Genomic DNA, 15,394 nt, shown 5'->3' with positions numbered 1-15,394 from the left:
TATTAATAAATATAATATTAATAATATTAAATATAATAATAATAATAATTATTATTATTATTATTATTATTATTATAAGATTCTCATGATTTTGAGATTCCTGAGAATTTGAATAACACCATGTTAGGTGGTATTCAGATTACCTTAAAATGAAGGAAAGTGAATCCCATGGTAATCACTTTCCTGAAAATCTAAATATTATAGTTCTTGTACCAAACATGATAATATTGCAAATTCTCATTCTCATCCTTAAGATTACTACATACCAAAAGCCATTCAGATTACCTTAAAATGAGGGAAAGTGAATCCCATGGTAATCACTTTTCTGAAAATCTAAATATTATAGTTCTTGTACCAAACATGATAATATTGTAAATTCTCATTCTCATCCTTAAGATTACTACATACCAAAAGCTCCTAAACAGTAAAAGCACGGCATGCTAGAAAACAATAGCTAACGAGCAATGACACGAGTGCCATTACTATATCAAATATTTGAACCCAATAGTCATCTGAAAATGTAATGCAGCTAAAAATAGGACAAAATATGAATACATGAATCTCTGTTTTTACAATGAAGCATTTTTTGTTTTTCACAAACGAAACACAGTGAAAAAGCAAAACGAAAAGGGGGGAAAAACTACATGATTTCTGAATTCTAACGCCAAACCTAATTCAAGATGCAGTCAGTTCAGCTTTTCTATCTTCCAAAAGCTTTAGTTCCTGGCGCCAACCTTCAAGCTTTGAAAATTTCTTCAACTGCTCTGGTTTCATATCCTGCTCCGGAGTTTTCTGTTTCTGAGCTTCAGTAAGTCGAATCTGCAGTAGAAACCAGCAGCCAGATAAAAGGAAACTGTTCAAAAACCTTTATGTGACCTTTTTAGTGTTTCACCAAAAAAACTCGAAAATCTGATAGAAACAGGCCACATTTAAAAGGAATGGAGACATAAAGGATTAACTGCATTAACCAATGCATACAAAATTTTAACGGAAAACCAAAAAAAAAAAAAATATATATATATATAGTAACGAAAGCCAATCCTTTTTACATAACATCCTTCAAGGCAACTATGACAGTAAGCACCCAGACAATGATGTACAAACATTCAAAAGTACAATAATATGATAACTGGAGTTGTCCCAATGATGTAAACGAATGGTACACCTATGTAGAAGTTATTTCTACTTGAATTATGCACATTTTAGGTGGCTCTGGCCACATCAAATTCAATGTCCACTCCGTATTAACTTAATTTACAACGTATATACCTCCTCCAGTCAACTTCAACGTCCTAAAGCTTCCACGAGTTTTAGAGATACTGTTTAACATCCACTTTTGGAAATAACAAAGATATACTCATCGAAAACTGCACCATGAAATGAAATTCTGGGTAACTGTCTGACATGTATAAAAAAGGGGGACGGGACATATTTCCTGAGAGCCAACAGGTACTATATCAATAATTTTGCCATCATTTACAGGCATAGTTATACACTTAAGTACCTTCTTTTTAAGAGCTCGAATCTGTTTATCAATATCTTGAATGGGATCCCCTGGATTTGAATCCTCTGTCGAGTCAGGAGGAATAACTGGTCCAGGATTTGCAGAAACAGCTAGCTCACTCACTTGTGATGCCAATGAGTTCACAGATTCTGATCCACAATCAATGCTATTCTCAAGAGGTACGAGTTCTTCCTTTTTACAATCCCCTTCTATTTCTCCTAAGTTCTTTCCTTTTTCAAGAGCAGCCTGCAGAAGAAACCACAATGATATTGCTCATCAAGAAACTACCTTTTCAGAAAAAAATACGATGAAGTACAAAATAAGGATAAAACACTGACATGCTTAAGTTCATGACATTTTAACGCTTCTAAACAGAGTATTCAAAAAATTAAGTTGCATCCTGATATTTGCATTACAGCACGACTCTGAAGATACTGGGTCAAAATTCAAATGCCTGATGAATGATGCAAGATCATACTCTATGATAATGGAAACAAGGAGATCAACTCTCTCTTTTTTCTTTTCCAACAACAGAGAAATTTTATTAAAGAAAACAGGAACTATTAGAAAGGGAGCCGAGAGGTACATGATCTACCTAAGCCACAAGAAACAAACCAAAAAACAAACAAAGCTAAATTCTTTGACTTCAAATAGCCATTACTTGCTTTGACCACCAGTCACCATATGGAGTTTTTTATTCCAACAGAAACCTTTATATGCATATGCATAACAAGCTAAATTCTTAATTTTCAAACAACAAATTCCACGCCACCAGATTATCACTGGAGAACTCATCCTTCCCCTAGAAAATAAATAAAAGGTAAAAAAATCCCACATGTTTTCCAGCTTTGTAATAATCTTTCCAGAAATTTTGAATAGGGACGTGAATGCTTGAAAGGACCAATTAAATCATTATGAACCTCCTTACTCTTGATAAACATGCTTTTTTCAGCCCATCAAGTCTTTCTCAACACCTTTTCACATAAAATAAGGCTTACAACGCAAAAGGGTTGCAACTTCCAAGATACATCAAGGGGCCAACTACCTACCACCCAACTTGAGCATTGAGGCTAGCCGCATTACCTTATTGTTTTCCAAATAGATCCCGCCAAAATACTTAAAAACCATTTAGATTTCAAGCATGAAACAAAGTTGATAATATCCAACACCTGACCAAATTCTCAAATTCTCTTCATTTTATTTGGCCATAATGAAAGACCTGCAAATTGGAAACGAGAAACTACGTACTTCTGACTCTACCCATGTAAAATCCTTCAACAGTATCGCATTACTTGGCTTTATCAAACATTCTTAATAAAAACCAACCACCAAAGAAATTAAAATGGAAAACCGGGGATCCCCTTGGTTTAATGAGTCCCCTATAAGCACCTAATTTCCATGTGCCCTCCAGGTTTAATCACATCATTGTTGGAAGAAAGAAATATAGACGGCCCCACTCATAAAATAAGGCCAACTGAAGTAATTAAACCCCTCTAAACTTCCAACATGACTTGCATAGGGGTAAAAGAGCTGAAAAAATCATATAGATTTGGCATCTAAAAAGTTCCTGGAATCTGGTGGTGCATTGCCCATGACTCTTCAATTGGCTAATCATTCAAAAGCCACCAATTATGTACCATTTTGACGCGCACAAAGATGTAACAATATATTTGAAAAGCTAAAAGGAGCTCCTCTGCCAAGTCCAATAACCAATGGAACTCCGGATGCTGGTTTTCAGATACCAAAACACGATGTTAATCAAATTACAGATATCCTCCTCAACTTAGAGTTTATATCAATTGTCTGAAAATTTTCTAAATGATCTTCAGTTCTTGCATATGGTAGAAATGTGAGGTAATCCAACACAATTTGTTCATCTGACATTACCCTAACATGACTCAAAGGGGGAAAAGGTGACTTTTAGTGAATTAAAATTAAAAATAATATTATACATTTAAAAAGTTCAAGCATAGGAGTAGTTTTACTAAAATTTATTCTCTCTAGTGTTTTCTTCATTTTTTAACTACAATTTCTTTCTCTACAGTTTTCTCATTTTCCTTTAACTAAAAGTTCTTTCATTTTGTTTAAACCTACTAATCGAATTTCTCTCCAACAAATAACATAGTTATAAATGCGTAATTCCAACGTAAAGGCAGCACTATAGATCTTATAAAAGCCAAGATATTGCATGCGTCCAATACTCCAATTCATAGATAATTGCTCAATTCAAGAGTTTATCCAAACAAAGCAAGGCAAGAAAAGCAAATTTAGCCAAAAATAAACAGATACTAAATGCAGAAAAATGTTCATAAAATCAAAAGGGAAGATAATGACAAAAGAACAAACAAATGTGCAAGTGATATAAAAACCTGTAGCCGCTTCTCCTTCTTCCTTTCATTTCTCTTTACAGACTTGGTTTTTGACTTCATATCTGGGGCCGGTTCAAACCCAGGAGGCACATTTGAAGCCATCTCCTTTTTCAACTGCATTATGAAAAGACAACAATTTAGCTTTGTTGATCGATGTTCTTGATAAAAAAATGCATTATGTTTAAGAGCCTCGAAAAATTCAGGTGAAAAAAAAAAGAACAAGAATCACACTTTCAAATATTAGGCTCCTAATTTCTAAAAACCCAACTTTATTAGTCATAAAGAGAAAAATCCATGTACTTAGATTCTCTTCTTTTTTCCAAACAAGAAATATAGTTAAACTATCAAAAACAGAGACACAAAACATGATAACATAAGCCATGATGGCTCTTTATACACACGTACAAGTACAATTTCATGCCAATTCCTTTCCTTTTTTTTTTTTTTTTTGAGTTTCCTGATCAACCAAACAAGAAGATAAGAAACGAACAATGTTCCATTCCATGGCCTAGAGAAACACAGAACAAATACAAAATGAAATGAAAACCAAGAATCATATTCTTGAACGCCCTAAAAAGAGAAAACATAAAACTTTACACTAATTAAAAAGAAAAGTTGGTTTAATCAGATTCTAATCCTTTTGCCAACCATTAGAGAATAAAAGTAAAAAATCAGGTCATGATCAGTAACATAAGTCAGAATAAGTGGTTAGATACGAAGAAATTGCACTTTCTCAAGTTTTGATTTTTCCGAGCAACCAAACAGAAAAAGAAGAAGAGGAGAAGATTAGGAAAGGAAACAATGGGTTCGTACCAAAGAGCCTTTGGATTGGTAAATGGCGACTTCGTCTTGAGGGACATAGCCGGCGCGAATACGAATGGGTTTGCGAAGAGTTCCGTCTGGCCTCCGCGTTGGCGCGAGAATTCTCTCACCTTCTTTTAGGGTTTTACTGAGCTCCGCCAGTTTCTTCAGTTCCTCTTGCTGCTCTTCTCCTCCGCCATTGTTAGTGCTCGCCATAGGGATTTTTTCGAAAATCGAAGGGACTTGATTGGTCTCTGGTGTTTGATTTGGCTACTGTTTCTCCATTTCTCCGATATCGGAATTTCAAGCACGGACTTGCGGGAAGAAGAAGAGCAAGGTTTTTGGCTTTCCATGCTCTTTTATTGTTTTTCTCTCTATTATTTATTTGTTTGTTTGTTTATTATTATTTTTCCCCCAATATTACAAAGCGAAAATGTTTTTATCTTTCTTTTAAAAAAAAAGATTTATTATTATTTTTCCCCCAATATTACAAAGCGAAAATGTTTTTATCTTTTTTTTTAAAAAAAAGATTTTTTTTAATACTAAAAGAGAAAATGTAACTAATTATTTAATAGGTTTTTATAAAATTTAAAACTCTTCATCAATTTTAGTGAAATGAAATAAAATTAGCAAATAAAAATGAAAATTTAGAAAATAATTGTCAAAATTAAAAGTTTAAGAATTAAAATACGATAATATTCATGAGGCGGATGTAATTCGTATAAAAAAAATATGTTTCCAGAGTACTATAAAAAATAAAAAAATAAAAAATGAATCCTTCCTCTCACGATTAAAGAAATGTGAAAGTGTCTCTCTTTATATAAGAACGATACGTTTTGAGGTGTGAGGTTTCTTGTCTTCAAATCAATACTTTGTTGGCATCAAATTGACATAAGCTATGGCCATTTTGAAGGTGTAGAAAGGGATGTGCCCTCTAAGGTGGTCTTTTACCCTATGGCAGATGTTAGTAGTTTGAGTCTGCTTAACTCGTGAACTTAGTCAATACAAAACTATATGGTAACTCGCACATTTAAACAAGATGCTTGTAAACTTTGAACGCTAAAGTTGTAAAAATTATGATAAATTTTTGGACCGACACGGTAAATTAATAGACCGGCACGGTGCCTTGAAGGTACCATAGAAAGAAACTGCTATGATTTAGCATTCAAAACGTTGATAAGATCCTTCCATTTAATAGCATCTTAATCTTAAAATTAATGGACGAGAAAGGCTTAATGTGGATATCTGAGCACCCAGAGACGAGAAAAGGCGTAATGAGTAATGAAATGCTTCAAAGAGTTGAAAATAAGTGAAGATTTAGATATTCCGAAATAGGTCATTCTTAACGATGTATATTCTTGTGTGGATACCTAAGGGAGAGTCTTAAGAAAGTGGCTATATAAATTTGTGAAAGAAACATTCTTGAGAATGCTTTTTCTATGTGAAATAAGTAATTACCTGCAACTATTACCAATTTGGTTGCAGCAAGAATATTCAGACGATTTCTTGTTATGAGTAGACTATAAACACGCCATTCTTCATCTAAACGGAGAAGAATGTAACGAGAAACGATAAAGAGGAATGAAAGAGGGTGTATGAGAGAATAAGAAAGATTTTAGTTAAAGTTCCTAAATCAACTTTTTTCTCCATTTCTCTATTTTGCTATTTATCTATTTTGTTTCGATAATAGCTCTACGTTTATCTTCTCATTGATAATATTAGAAAGAAGTTTTTTGAAACTATTTGCATCGTCCCCCCGGCGGAATATGTGCTTCTAAAAGATTTTTGATATTGTGCCCAATCCCGAAATTAGTTCTATACATATGACCAACAATAAGAAAAACAAATGCAATAGCTAAATGATGATGAGCAATATCGGTCAGCCATAAACTTTGCATTTGTGGATGGAATCCCCCGAGAAGGGTTAGAATGGCAGTTCCTGCTCCTTGGGAGGTACCAAATAAATGACTACTTGAATCAGGGTTTTGAGCATAAAGATTCCACTGACCCGTAAAAAGTGGGCCTAATCCTTGGGGATGCGGCAATACGTCTAAGAAATTATTCCATCGAACGTATTCCCCCTAGATCCAGGAATATCAACATGAACTAAATGTCCTGTCCAAGCCAAGGAGCTTACTCCGAATAGCCCTGACAAATGATGATTGAGACAAGATTCGGCATTTTTAAACCACGAAACGCTCGGTTTTCATTTCGGTTGTAGGTGTAACCAACCCGCTATTAAAGATATGGCCGAAATAAATAATAGAAAAAGAGCTCCATTATAAACTTTTTACCAGTCGTAAAAAAAAAATTTACTTGAAAAGAAATTTTTTACTTAGCCGTAAATAAACCGTTTACACGGTATGATTCATTTACCATGTAAACTGCTATTTATTTTAAATAATTTTAAAATATGCTATTTATTTAATTTAGTTTTATAAATGTGTTATTTACTACATTGTCTTAAAAAAAATCTAATAGCATTATTTCTATTGGATTCATAAATCATATTAGATTATTTGCAAAAATAATATTTTAAAAAAAGAGGGAAGACAAAAAAAAGATGAAGAAAAGGAAGGAAAATCAAAATAAAAAATAAATTCTTTAGTTGGGGAAGAGGGTTGAAAAAAAAAAAGGCATGGATATGTATGAGAGAATTATGTAAACGTGAAAATAGAGAGAAACATATAATATGTATGAGGTTCATTTGGAGAAACGAAAAAGAGAGTGTATAATAGGGCAAGAGTGAGGGAAAAAGAGAAGAAGCAAAAAATAAAATAAAAATAAAAACAAGCTCTGCGTGTGAGAGATCTTTTAAAGTAATAATTAATCTTAAGTTAACTGGGGGAAAGACAAAAAGGGGAAAAGAAAAGAAAAACTTAAAAAGAATAATTATAACACCCCTATCAAGCTAACAGTAAAAAATTTTGCCAGTTTGAGAAAACGTTAATTGAAAATAAAATATTACCATATAATGAAAAAAAAAATGTCTATTAAAAAAATAATATTCGGACAAAATTCGTAGAGTTGTCAGATTTCAAATCTTAATATTTCTAAATGTGAAACTTGGACCATTCTTTCTCAATCAATTGAAACTATAAGACTTATCTGTATCACAATAACTATATGAGCGATAACTCAAAAAGTAAACTATATATTACTTTCCACTTAAAATACTTTTCTTTAAATTTAAACTTCGTATTATTAGAACCCCTTAAATGAAACCTCTGTTTTGGAAACTCTTATTCCTCCAAGATTTAGCCTTCAACATCTTTAAGTTGGGTTCATAATAAGCACAATAATTCACATCATACTCAGAAAATACTTTCAAAATCTTAAAAAAAACATATCAACAAAAACTTATATAAATTAAAAACTTTCATTAAAAACCTACTATTATTTAAGTGATACAGTGGATATACTTACCTTAAACTACTTAGGGATAAAACTTCACCCGCATTTTTTTTCTCCTCTTTTCTTCTCATTTATGTTTTAGTGGCAATGAAACTCCACATTTATATAAAGATATATGATATACATATAATCTCCTATTTCTTGCATGGAGACATATAATCTCCTCGGTGGCAAATCATTGCTATTAAGATTCTAATATGGGTTCTAATTGTGCCACCTATAGTTTACGTGGAACTCACACAATTGTGAAGTTGCTTATTAATAATCAATATTGATTCCTCAAGCTTGTTTTACAATCTAATCTCTTTCAAGAATATTCAAACTTCATCATCACTTGATTAACGTTCCTATTTGACTAATCAACAAAAACCAACAAAATAAAGGGGAAAAAAATCCAACGAAATATTTGGTTGGAACTAACTAAAGGAGAAACTCATTCTTTTTTAATAGATGTAGTATAGATATATATCTATAGAGATATAAAGATAGTATAGATGTAAAAGAAAATATATGGGAAAGAGAATGTATAAAAAGTAATCAAGCAAGGACGAAAAAGGAAGACAAATACCTATTACAAACTTTCAAAAGAATTGTTGGAAGGAAAAAGCAAAAAAGTGAAAAAAAGAAAAGGACAAAGAGAGAAATGAAAAGAAAATACATTAGATAATTCTGAAATTAATATAATCACACAAATAAGATGAGAAATGACTATCATTGTCCTTAATAAATACTCACGTGTACGTCATGTGATCAAAATCATCAAAAATAAGTGTCATTTTTTATTAGACCTTAATTGCAGCGATTTAAAAATTGAAGGGATCAATTGACAAGGAAAAAAATAAAGACTAAATTATTAAATTTAAAAAATTAAAGGGTTGTCAGTACAAAAAAAAAAAAGAAGGTTGAACGAAACGTTTTGGAGCAACACCCAAGAAACCCACATTTAGTTATGTAGGTAGATTAACAATTTACTTTTACAGGTTTCAAAACTAAAAAATTATCACAAAGGTAGGTATAACATATAAAGTAGTATTATAGCTTTGAGCACACACAAAAAAAATGTCATTTTCACACTTTTTAGTGACAAACATGGTATTGATGTTGGCATTTGCATTGAGATGGTCTACGAGAAAATGGGAATCAAAACCTCACACGGAACAACAATTCCGTTATGTAGGTCAGTAGGTGGTCATTTTCATACAGTCAGCTTCTTCCTTCATTTCATCTCCTTAAAAACAGGGCATCCATATGATTTACATACACAATAAACCAAAACTGACACTAAACAAATACAACAAATCTAACAACCTATAGATTCAGTTTGTAGCAAAACTTTACAACTCATCTATGCAGATCAAGCAAAGGCTTTATGTCCAACGGGTTGATGAGCTGCCTTTCTTGCAAGAGCCACGAGGAGGAAAATGCAGCGGAAAAAAACAAGGTCACTGATGAAAGAAGCATCTTTTTATCATTCCCTCTTGTTTTCTTCTCCATCATCTTCCTCGTCGTCGTCATCACCAACATCCTTCTCTTTTCTCTCTTGCTTGACTAAGCTGAGATCACCCTCTGACTTTCCCCTTGTCAGAGACCGAGCTTCTTCATCATCAGAGTCGTCTCTCAGTTCCTCTGAGTAAGCATACCTGTGGACATTTGGCAGTGGATATCAGCATCATGGGGTGCAGGAAAAGTCACAATCAGCAAAATGCACCGTCAACTTAAGTATGAGAAAACAGCCACATTACTTCAACATTCATCAAACAATAAGTTGGGAAAAGGGGGAAAGAAAATATGGGATACAAACTTTTCCTCAAGAAAAAAAAAAAAGGAGAGAGATATATATATATGAAAATGTTAAATTTGTGCATATTGCAAACATGCTTCATATAGGTTAAGTTTGGTTCAATAATTCAAGGACGGATAACAACAGGCACAGAAGAAAATTTTCGTAGGCGTCCTACAAACTGTTGAACTCAAAAAGAATATGTGAATAACATGAGCACCGTATTTACTGCTAAAAAAAGGTAACACACCGTTGAGAACTCTGAGATGGGGCCCAAAGATAGCAGATAACACAAAGCAATGAAAACGCGAGAACGTCCCAGAAAGCAGTGATGATCCAAGCACTCTGCCACCTTTCGTTAAATGGGTCCGTCGCTTTGAAGTAGACCTGTGTAGTGAAGCATATCATATTTATTGTAATTACGCTTTGCAAGAACCTAAGAATTGCATAAAGATACTAAAGAAAATTAGTTCACAATAGTATAGGTATAGCCTGCATTGAAGAAAAACTAAAGAATTATGACAAACAGGAGTTTCACATTAGGGGGAGAAAAAGCTCGACAATTAAGTTGAACTGCATGCACACTTCGAGAATGGAAATTTTGAAGGGGATGTTGGTCAAGTTAAAGATGATGGATGAGATGGAGTGCATTGTGCAAGGAGTTAGCCAGTTCAAAGTACCTACAAATTGGAAGTGTTAAGAGATCGCCAAAATGTGGTGCAACTCAAAGAAAGGTCAACTGCAATAGATTAACGCGGAATGAGGAAAAGAGAGAGAGAAGAAGAAGAAGTTGTTTTAAGTGGGGTTTTTTTTGTTTTTTGGTAGAAAGGATTATTTCAAGTGGTGTTTGTCACACGCACCCCAACCTAAAGGTGCAAGGCTGATATCTAGTCCGTTTCCAGATCAAAAATTGATTTGGTTTTTTTTTTTTTTTTGTGATAAGAAACTGAACATTTTATGAATCAAGAAGGAATACAAAACATTCAGATCGATGAGAGATCCATCAAAGAGCGACTTTGGTAGAACTGCATAATTAAGAAAGATTCATAAAAAAAATAAAAAATTAAAATAAACGAAGAAGAAGAGAGATTAATGTTATGTAATTCAGAGCTATGTAATTCAGAAAAGAACTCATCTATCTTGCTGGGGACTAAGGCATTAGTCAGTTTACTAATAGAAATGTAATTGAAATTAGCTTTTTTTTCAACCCTGGGTACGACTGAAAGTGCTGAATATTTACAATTAAAAGAAAAGAAAGGCTTGTGTCACATAAGCATCTTCAGAACAACACGTTTAGACACCAAAAAATAATAAATAAATAAATAAAACCACCTAGTTAAGTATCCCACCTACTGCACTGGTAAATAAAGCACGACAATATCTTGTTTCTCAATTCAACAAGAAGCTACTAAGAGATGTCCAATACAGGCTTCTCATAATCTAAGAGAGAAGCTCATCGAAGAATGTATCTGTCAATCCAATGATATGAGATGTGGGTATACTACTATTGCACCTTCTGTTCCAAGCTCCAAATTTGGAATGAATAAGGTGCAAACTAATAGCAGTATGCCTTGGACAATTGTGATCAAGAATTCGATTGTCCACACCTAGGAAAATGCAAAGCACATACTTTCCATGTACATTTTAAACAGAAAAGGTTATTTATGTAGACCCAATGCTCCACTCGAAGAGGTAAAGAACAAAGAAAACACTCCTTTCATTCTAACCCTTCATGTCATTCTAATTCTATCAATACAGCATAAAGAAACCCTCCCTGAAGTAACCCACATCTAATTTTCTTGAATATAAAAATCAAAAGATAAAAATTACAAACTTCTTCACCATATACCTCATAAGTTATCCAGGTAATCGAGGCAATCACTGTAACTGCTAGTGCATTTGAGAACTTTCTATATATGTCCAACTTTACGGAGCTTCTCTTTGCCTGGAAAGAAAGCTAGTTTAGCTTCTGAAACTATGTGTAAGGAAATAATGAACGTGAAATATGAGAAAGCATTAGAGACTGCGATATAACAAAGGAAATTAAGTATCAAACTAAAAACAACAGATCGTTGGAGAAATTACCACACCTGTAACTGCTCTAGGGTTCTTGAGAGAGAGGTAAATATCCATAGTATCAAAAATGCATCCAGAAACGCATTAGGCAGGACTAAAAACAGTCTTGCTCGTCCAGATATGTCATTGATTGTTCCCACATACTCAGCAATATTCAGCAATTCAGTTGCCAAAAAATAAGTTATTCCAAGAAGAATCACCTTTGAGGTAAGACCACCAAGGGTGGGTCGCACTACACCATAACCCATTGAAACTGAGAGGATAAGAATGCGAGAGAGTGTTTTTCTAACAGCTCCAACTGTCACAACCCATGTTGTAATTGCAACAGGCCTCGTACCGGTATTATTAAAATGCACATACTCAATATGCCAAAGAATCATCTCGAACAAGCCAAGACCAATTACAGCCGCAATGCAATGTTGAAGTTGCAGAATATCCTTCCAAAACCTCACATACTGAGAGAACCAAATCACGCTGAGCAAGAAATAGGCAAGTGACATGTAAACATAAAAACTCATCAATGGAGCCATTCTACCAGGTAGAAAACCATCAGGGTTTTTCCATGACGTCTTTCCATTCATTGTTAGACCCTTGAGCTTTGGATCACATGCTACAAAAAATAAGTTATACATTCCAGTTTTTGTGATGGAAACCTCCTTATCATGCATGCGTGCAAATAGAGAATTCCCTCTGAACTGTGCACTCAAAACTATAGGCCAGTTAATCTCTGTTGCAGAAGGTATCCTAATGACTTCACCTTGCTTACAACCTTCCATCTTAGCAAGATCAGGAGTACAACATATAGCTCTTTGTCCACCATAAGCCGAACCACCGATATTGTTACGGTCAGCAGCCTCAAATATTATAATTTGTACCAACCCACTACGACGTCCCTTAGCAGCAGCCTTGCTTCTCCAAAATGTGATATTTTCAAATCTAATTGAGGGAAAAAAAGATGGTAAGAGATTGTGCGTGAAGGAAATTGATGAAATCAATAACTATTATGCAAAAGCATAATAACTTCGTCTACCGCAGAGAGCTAAATACTTTTATACACAAGTCTTACCAAGTCATCTACAGTGTGACACTAAGGAGAGTGGATTTGAACAACTAGTATAGTTCCATTAACCATAAACAAAACAAGACCATACATAAAAAGGGATTTTGATTTCAATGGAAACATGAGGTCGCTGGGAAACCAAGAAACGAGGCTCTGTCTGTTATCTGATTGAATTGGAGCCTCGTTTCCATATCAACACTGATTTTATCGCCATTTGTTATCCAAATAACAATTACGCTCCTATATACTAACAAGAGTGAGCTGCTTGAACAACTGTAACCAGATACCATCCTTACATTAGTGTTAAGAGGAGGATTATGCCCTTACTTATCCACTTCATCATTATTCGACTCATGAATAATTAATGGCTCGTTTAATTCGCTGATTCGAATTTTTAATTTGAGTTGAGATGTGACTTTATGTGAGAGTTTTTTACTGTAGTAAAAAAAATTAGATGTGACTGTTTCTGAGAGCTTTTTACTGTAGCAAAACTTGAATTTTAAACTCGAATCAGTGAAATGAACGGAGCCACCCAACGTATTTTCTTTTTTTTATATAAAAAAAATAGAGTTACATTGGCTATTATTTTGGCTACACTAGGGCTAGAGATATTAACATAAAAAATTAACTAAGTAAAGCAACAAGTGAGGAAATTTGGTTGGAGAATACCCATCATTAGGGATCATGTTTTTTGCTTTGAGATTTCTTTTTTATTCCCCACGAATTTTCACTCTTTCTTTGTTCAATCTCCAACCAATTCTATTCTATACAGTCACACTCTCCAAGACTTTTTTTTTTCAAGTCACCAAAATTTGAATTTCCATTCATTTCCTCCTATAAATCATTTTATGACCCAAACGGATTTTCAATTAGTAGAAAATGCATATAAGCTTTTTTACTAAATAACCGGTTGTACCCCATATTTCCAGATATTTGCATTTCAATTCATACATAAACAAAAAAAGATCAAAATAAAGAAAACAAAATCTGGTTACTCCATCCAAATTAATATAGAATGATTAAAGACATTGTGTGCATGTTTAGAACTATTTTTAAAACGATTTTCACCTATTTTAAAAAAATAAAAATAAAATAATATTTACTTAGTAAATATCTCACATTTCTATTTTATTTTTTTAATACTTATTAATGATATTATAATATATTAATTAATAAATACGATTTTATTTTTTATTATATTTAAAATAATTTTTTTAAAAATCAACTTGTAATTTTAAAATTAAATAAATTCTTAAAACAATAGCATTTTTATTTTTTGCAATTCAAATCCAAATCAAGCTCACAAACGCGAGAACAGATCTAAGCAAACACTGAACTTCAAATCTCAGAAATGGCACAAAATTGGAAGAGTAGAACCTGATATAGGAGCGGCCATCGTGGATCGAGGAGGAGGAGGAACCGTCGTCGTCGGAGAGAGAAGCGAGAATGCCTTCGCTGCCGCCGGAGAGGAGGTAAGAGTTGCCGACTTCTCGGAAGATTTGGTTGTCGTAGATGTGGATTGAGGCGTCGGTGGCGGTGATCAAAATGAGGAAGAAGAAGAAGAGAGCGATGGGGACGCCATTACAGGAGTTTTGGATTCTCAGTTCCATGATTTGGTTTAGAGAGAGAGAGAGAGAGAGAGAGAGAGAGAGGAAAGGGGGGCAAGTGAGGGAAAGGCAGTTGTTGGTTGGAGTGTCAGCGTAACAGTTGTTGTTGTTGTTGTGGAAGTGGAGAGAGGGAGAGTGTCGGAGAAGTAATGTAGCTCTCGGTGCTGTGTCGGCTGTGGATGGATGGAAGGAGGTGGGGTTTACGCGCGCTATTGCCACGTGCTCACCATATCACAGGTAAGCTCTTTTTTTTTTTTATTTAATCGCAATTTACAACAATGTCCTCAATTATTTTGGTACCGATATTTAGAATATAAACATTAAATTATTGTGTTTTTTTTTATAAAAAAAATACGATAAAATTCTTTTAGTACTTGTGCTATTGTAAAATATCTTGAATGTGCCATGTATTTTTTTTTGATAGTTTCTCAAATGTGTCATGTATTTTTCTTAAAATAAGAAATTTAAAAAAAAAAGTTTAAAACATTTAAAAATACATTGAAGATCTACAAATTTTTTTGTTACAGTTTGAAGATCTCCAAATACTATTTTGATTTTTTTATAGTTTAAAAAATTTCCTTTCTAATTAAATTAATAGAATGATGAAAAAAATATTTTATGTCTTAAAAATCAATTATTTTTAAAAAAATAAAGATATCATTTTAATAATATTAAAAACAGATGATATCTTAGGGATGTTTTACAACAATAGCAAGTATCAAAACGACTTTATCGCTAAAATGTATGCATTCCCTTGAAATATGAAATGTTATCAAAAAAAAC

General features: G+C 33.4%; 2 protein-coding genes across 3 annotated transcripts; both read right to left on the bottom strand.

Annotated features, from left to right (window-relative positions):
* Nucleotides 1–524: 524 nt before the first annotated feature.
* LOC21406894 (partner of Y14 and mago) lies at nt 525–5,012 on the bottom strand. 2 transcript variants are annotated; one of them, XM_024170415.1, is made up of 5 exons: nt 4,687–5,012; nt 3,874–3,987; nt 1,505–1,750; nt 1,270–1,367; nt 744–819 (listed from the first exon to the last, which is right to left on the bottom strand). In XM_024170415.1, the coding sequence occupies exons 1-4, from the start codon at nt 4,888–4,890 to the stop codon at nt 1,311–1,313; spliced, it is 621 nt and encodes a 206-aa protein (XP_024026183.1). In that variant the 5' UTR covers nt 4,891–5,012; the 3' UTR covers nt 744–819; nt 1,270–1,310. The 2 variants fall into 2 exon arrangements, with proteins under 2 accessions (XP_010103844.1, XP_024026183.1); XM_010105542.2 differs by lacking the exon at nt 1,270–1,367 and having other exon boundaries at nt 525–819.
* A 4,268-nt stretch (nt 5,013–9,280) lies between these two features.
* Nucleotides 9,281–14,767, bottom strand: LOC21406893 (transmembrane protein 87A). The gene is made up of 5 exons (XM_010105541.2): nt 14,382–14,767; nt 11,959–12,880; nt 11,718–11,813; nt 10,119–10,255; nt 9,281–9,728 (listed from the first exon to the last, which is right to left on the bottom strand). Exons 1-5 carry the CDS (start codon nt 14,612–14,614, stop codon nt 9,557–9,559), a joined length of 1,560 nt encoding a protein of 519 aa, XP_010103843.1. The 5' UTR covers nt 14,615–14,767; the 3' UTR covers nt 9,281–9,556.
* Between the last annotated feature and the right edge of the window lie 627 nt (nt 14,768–15,394).

The sequence above is a fragment of the Morus notabilis genome, unplaced genomic scaffold (genome assembly GCF_000414095.1).
Source record: "Morus notabilis unplaced genomic scaffold, ASM41409v2 Scaffold165, whole genome shotgun sequence".
NCBI classification, from domain to species: Eukaryota; Viridiplantae; Streptophyta; class Magnoliopsida; order Rosales; family Moraceae; genus Morus; species Morus notabilis.
Note: the sequence above shows the minus strand (reverse complement) of the source record. Positions and strands in the feature narration are given on the sequence as shown.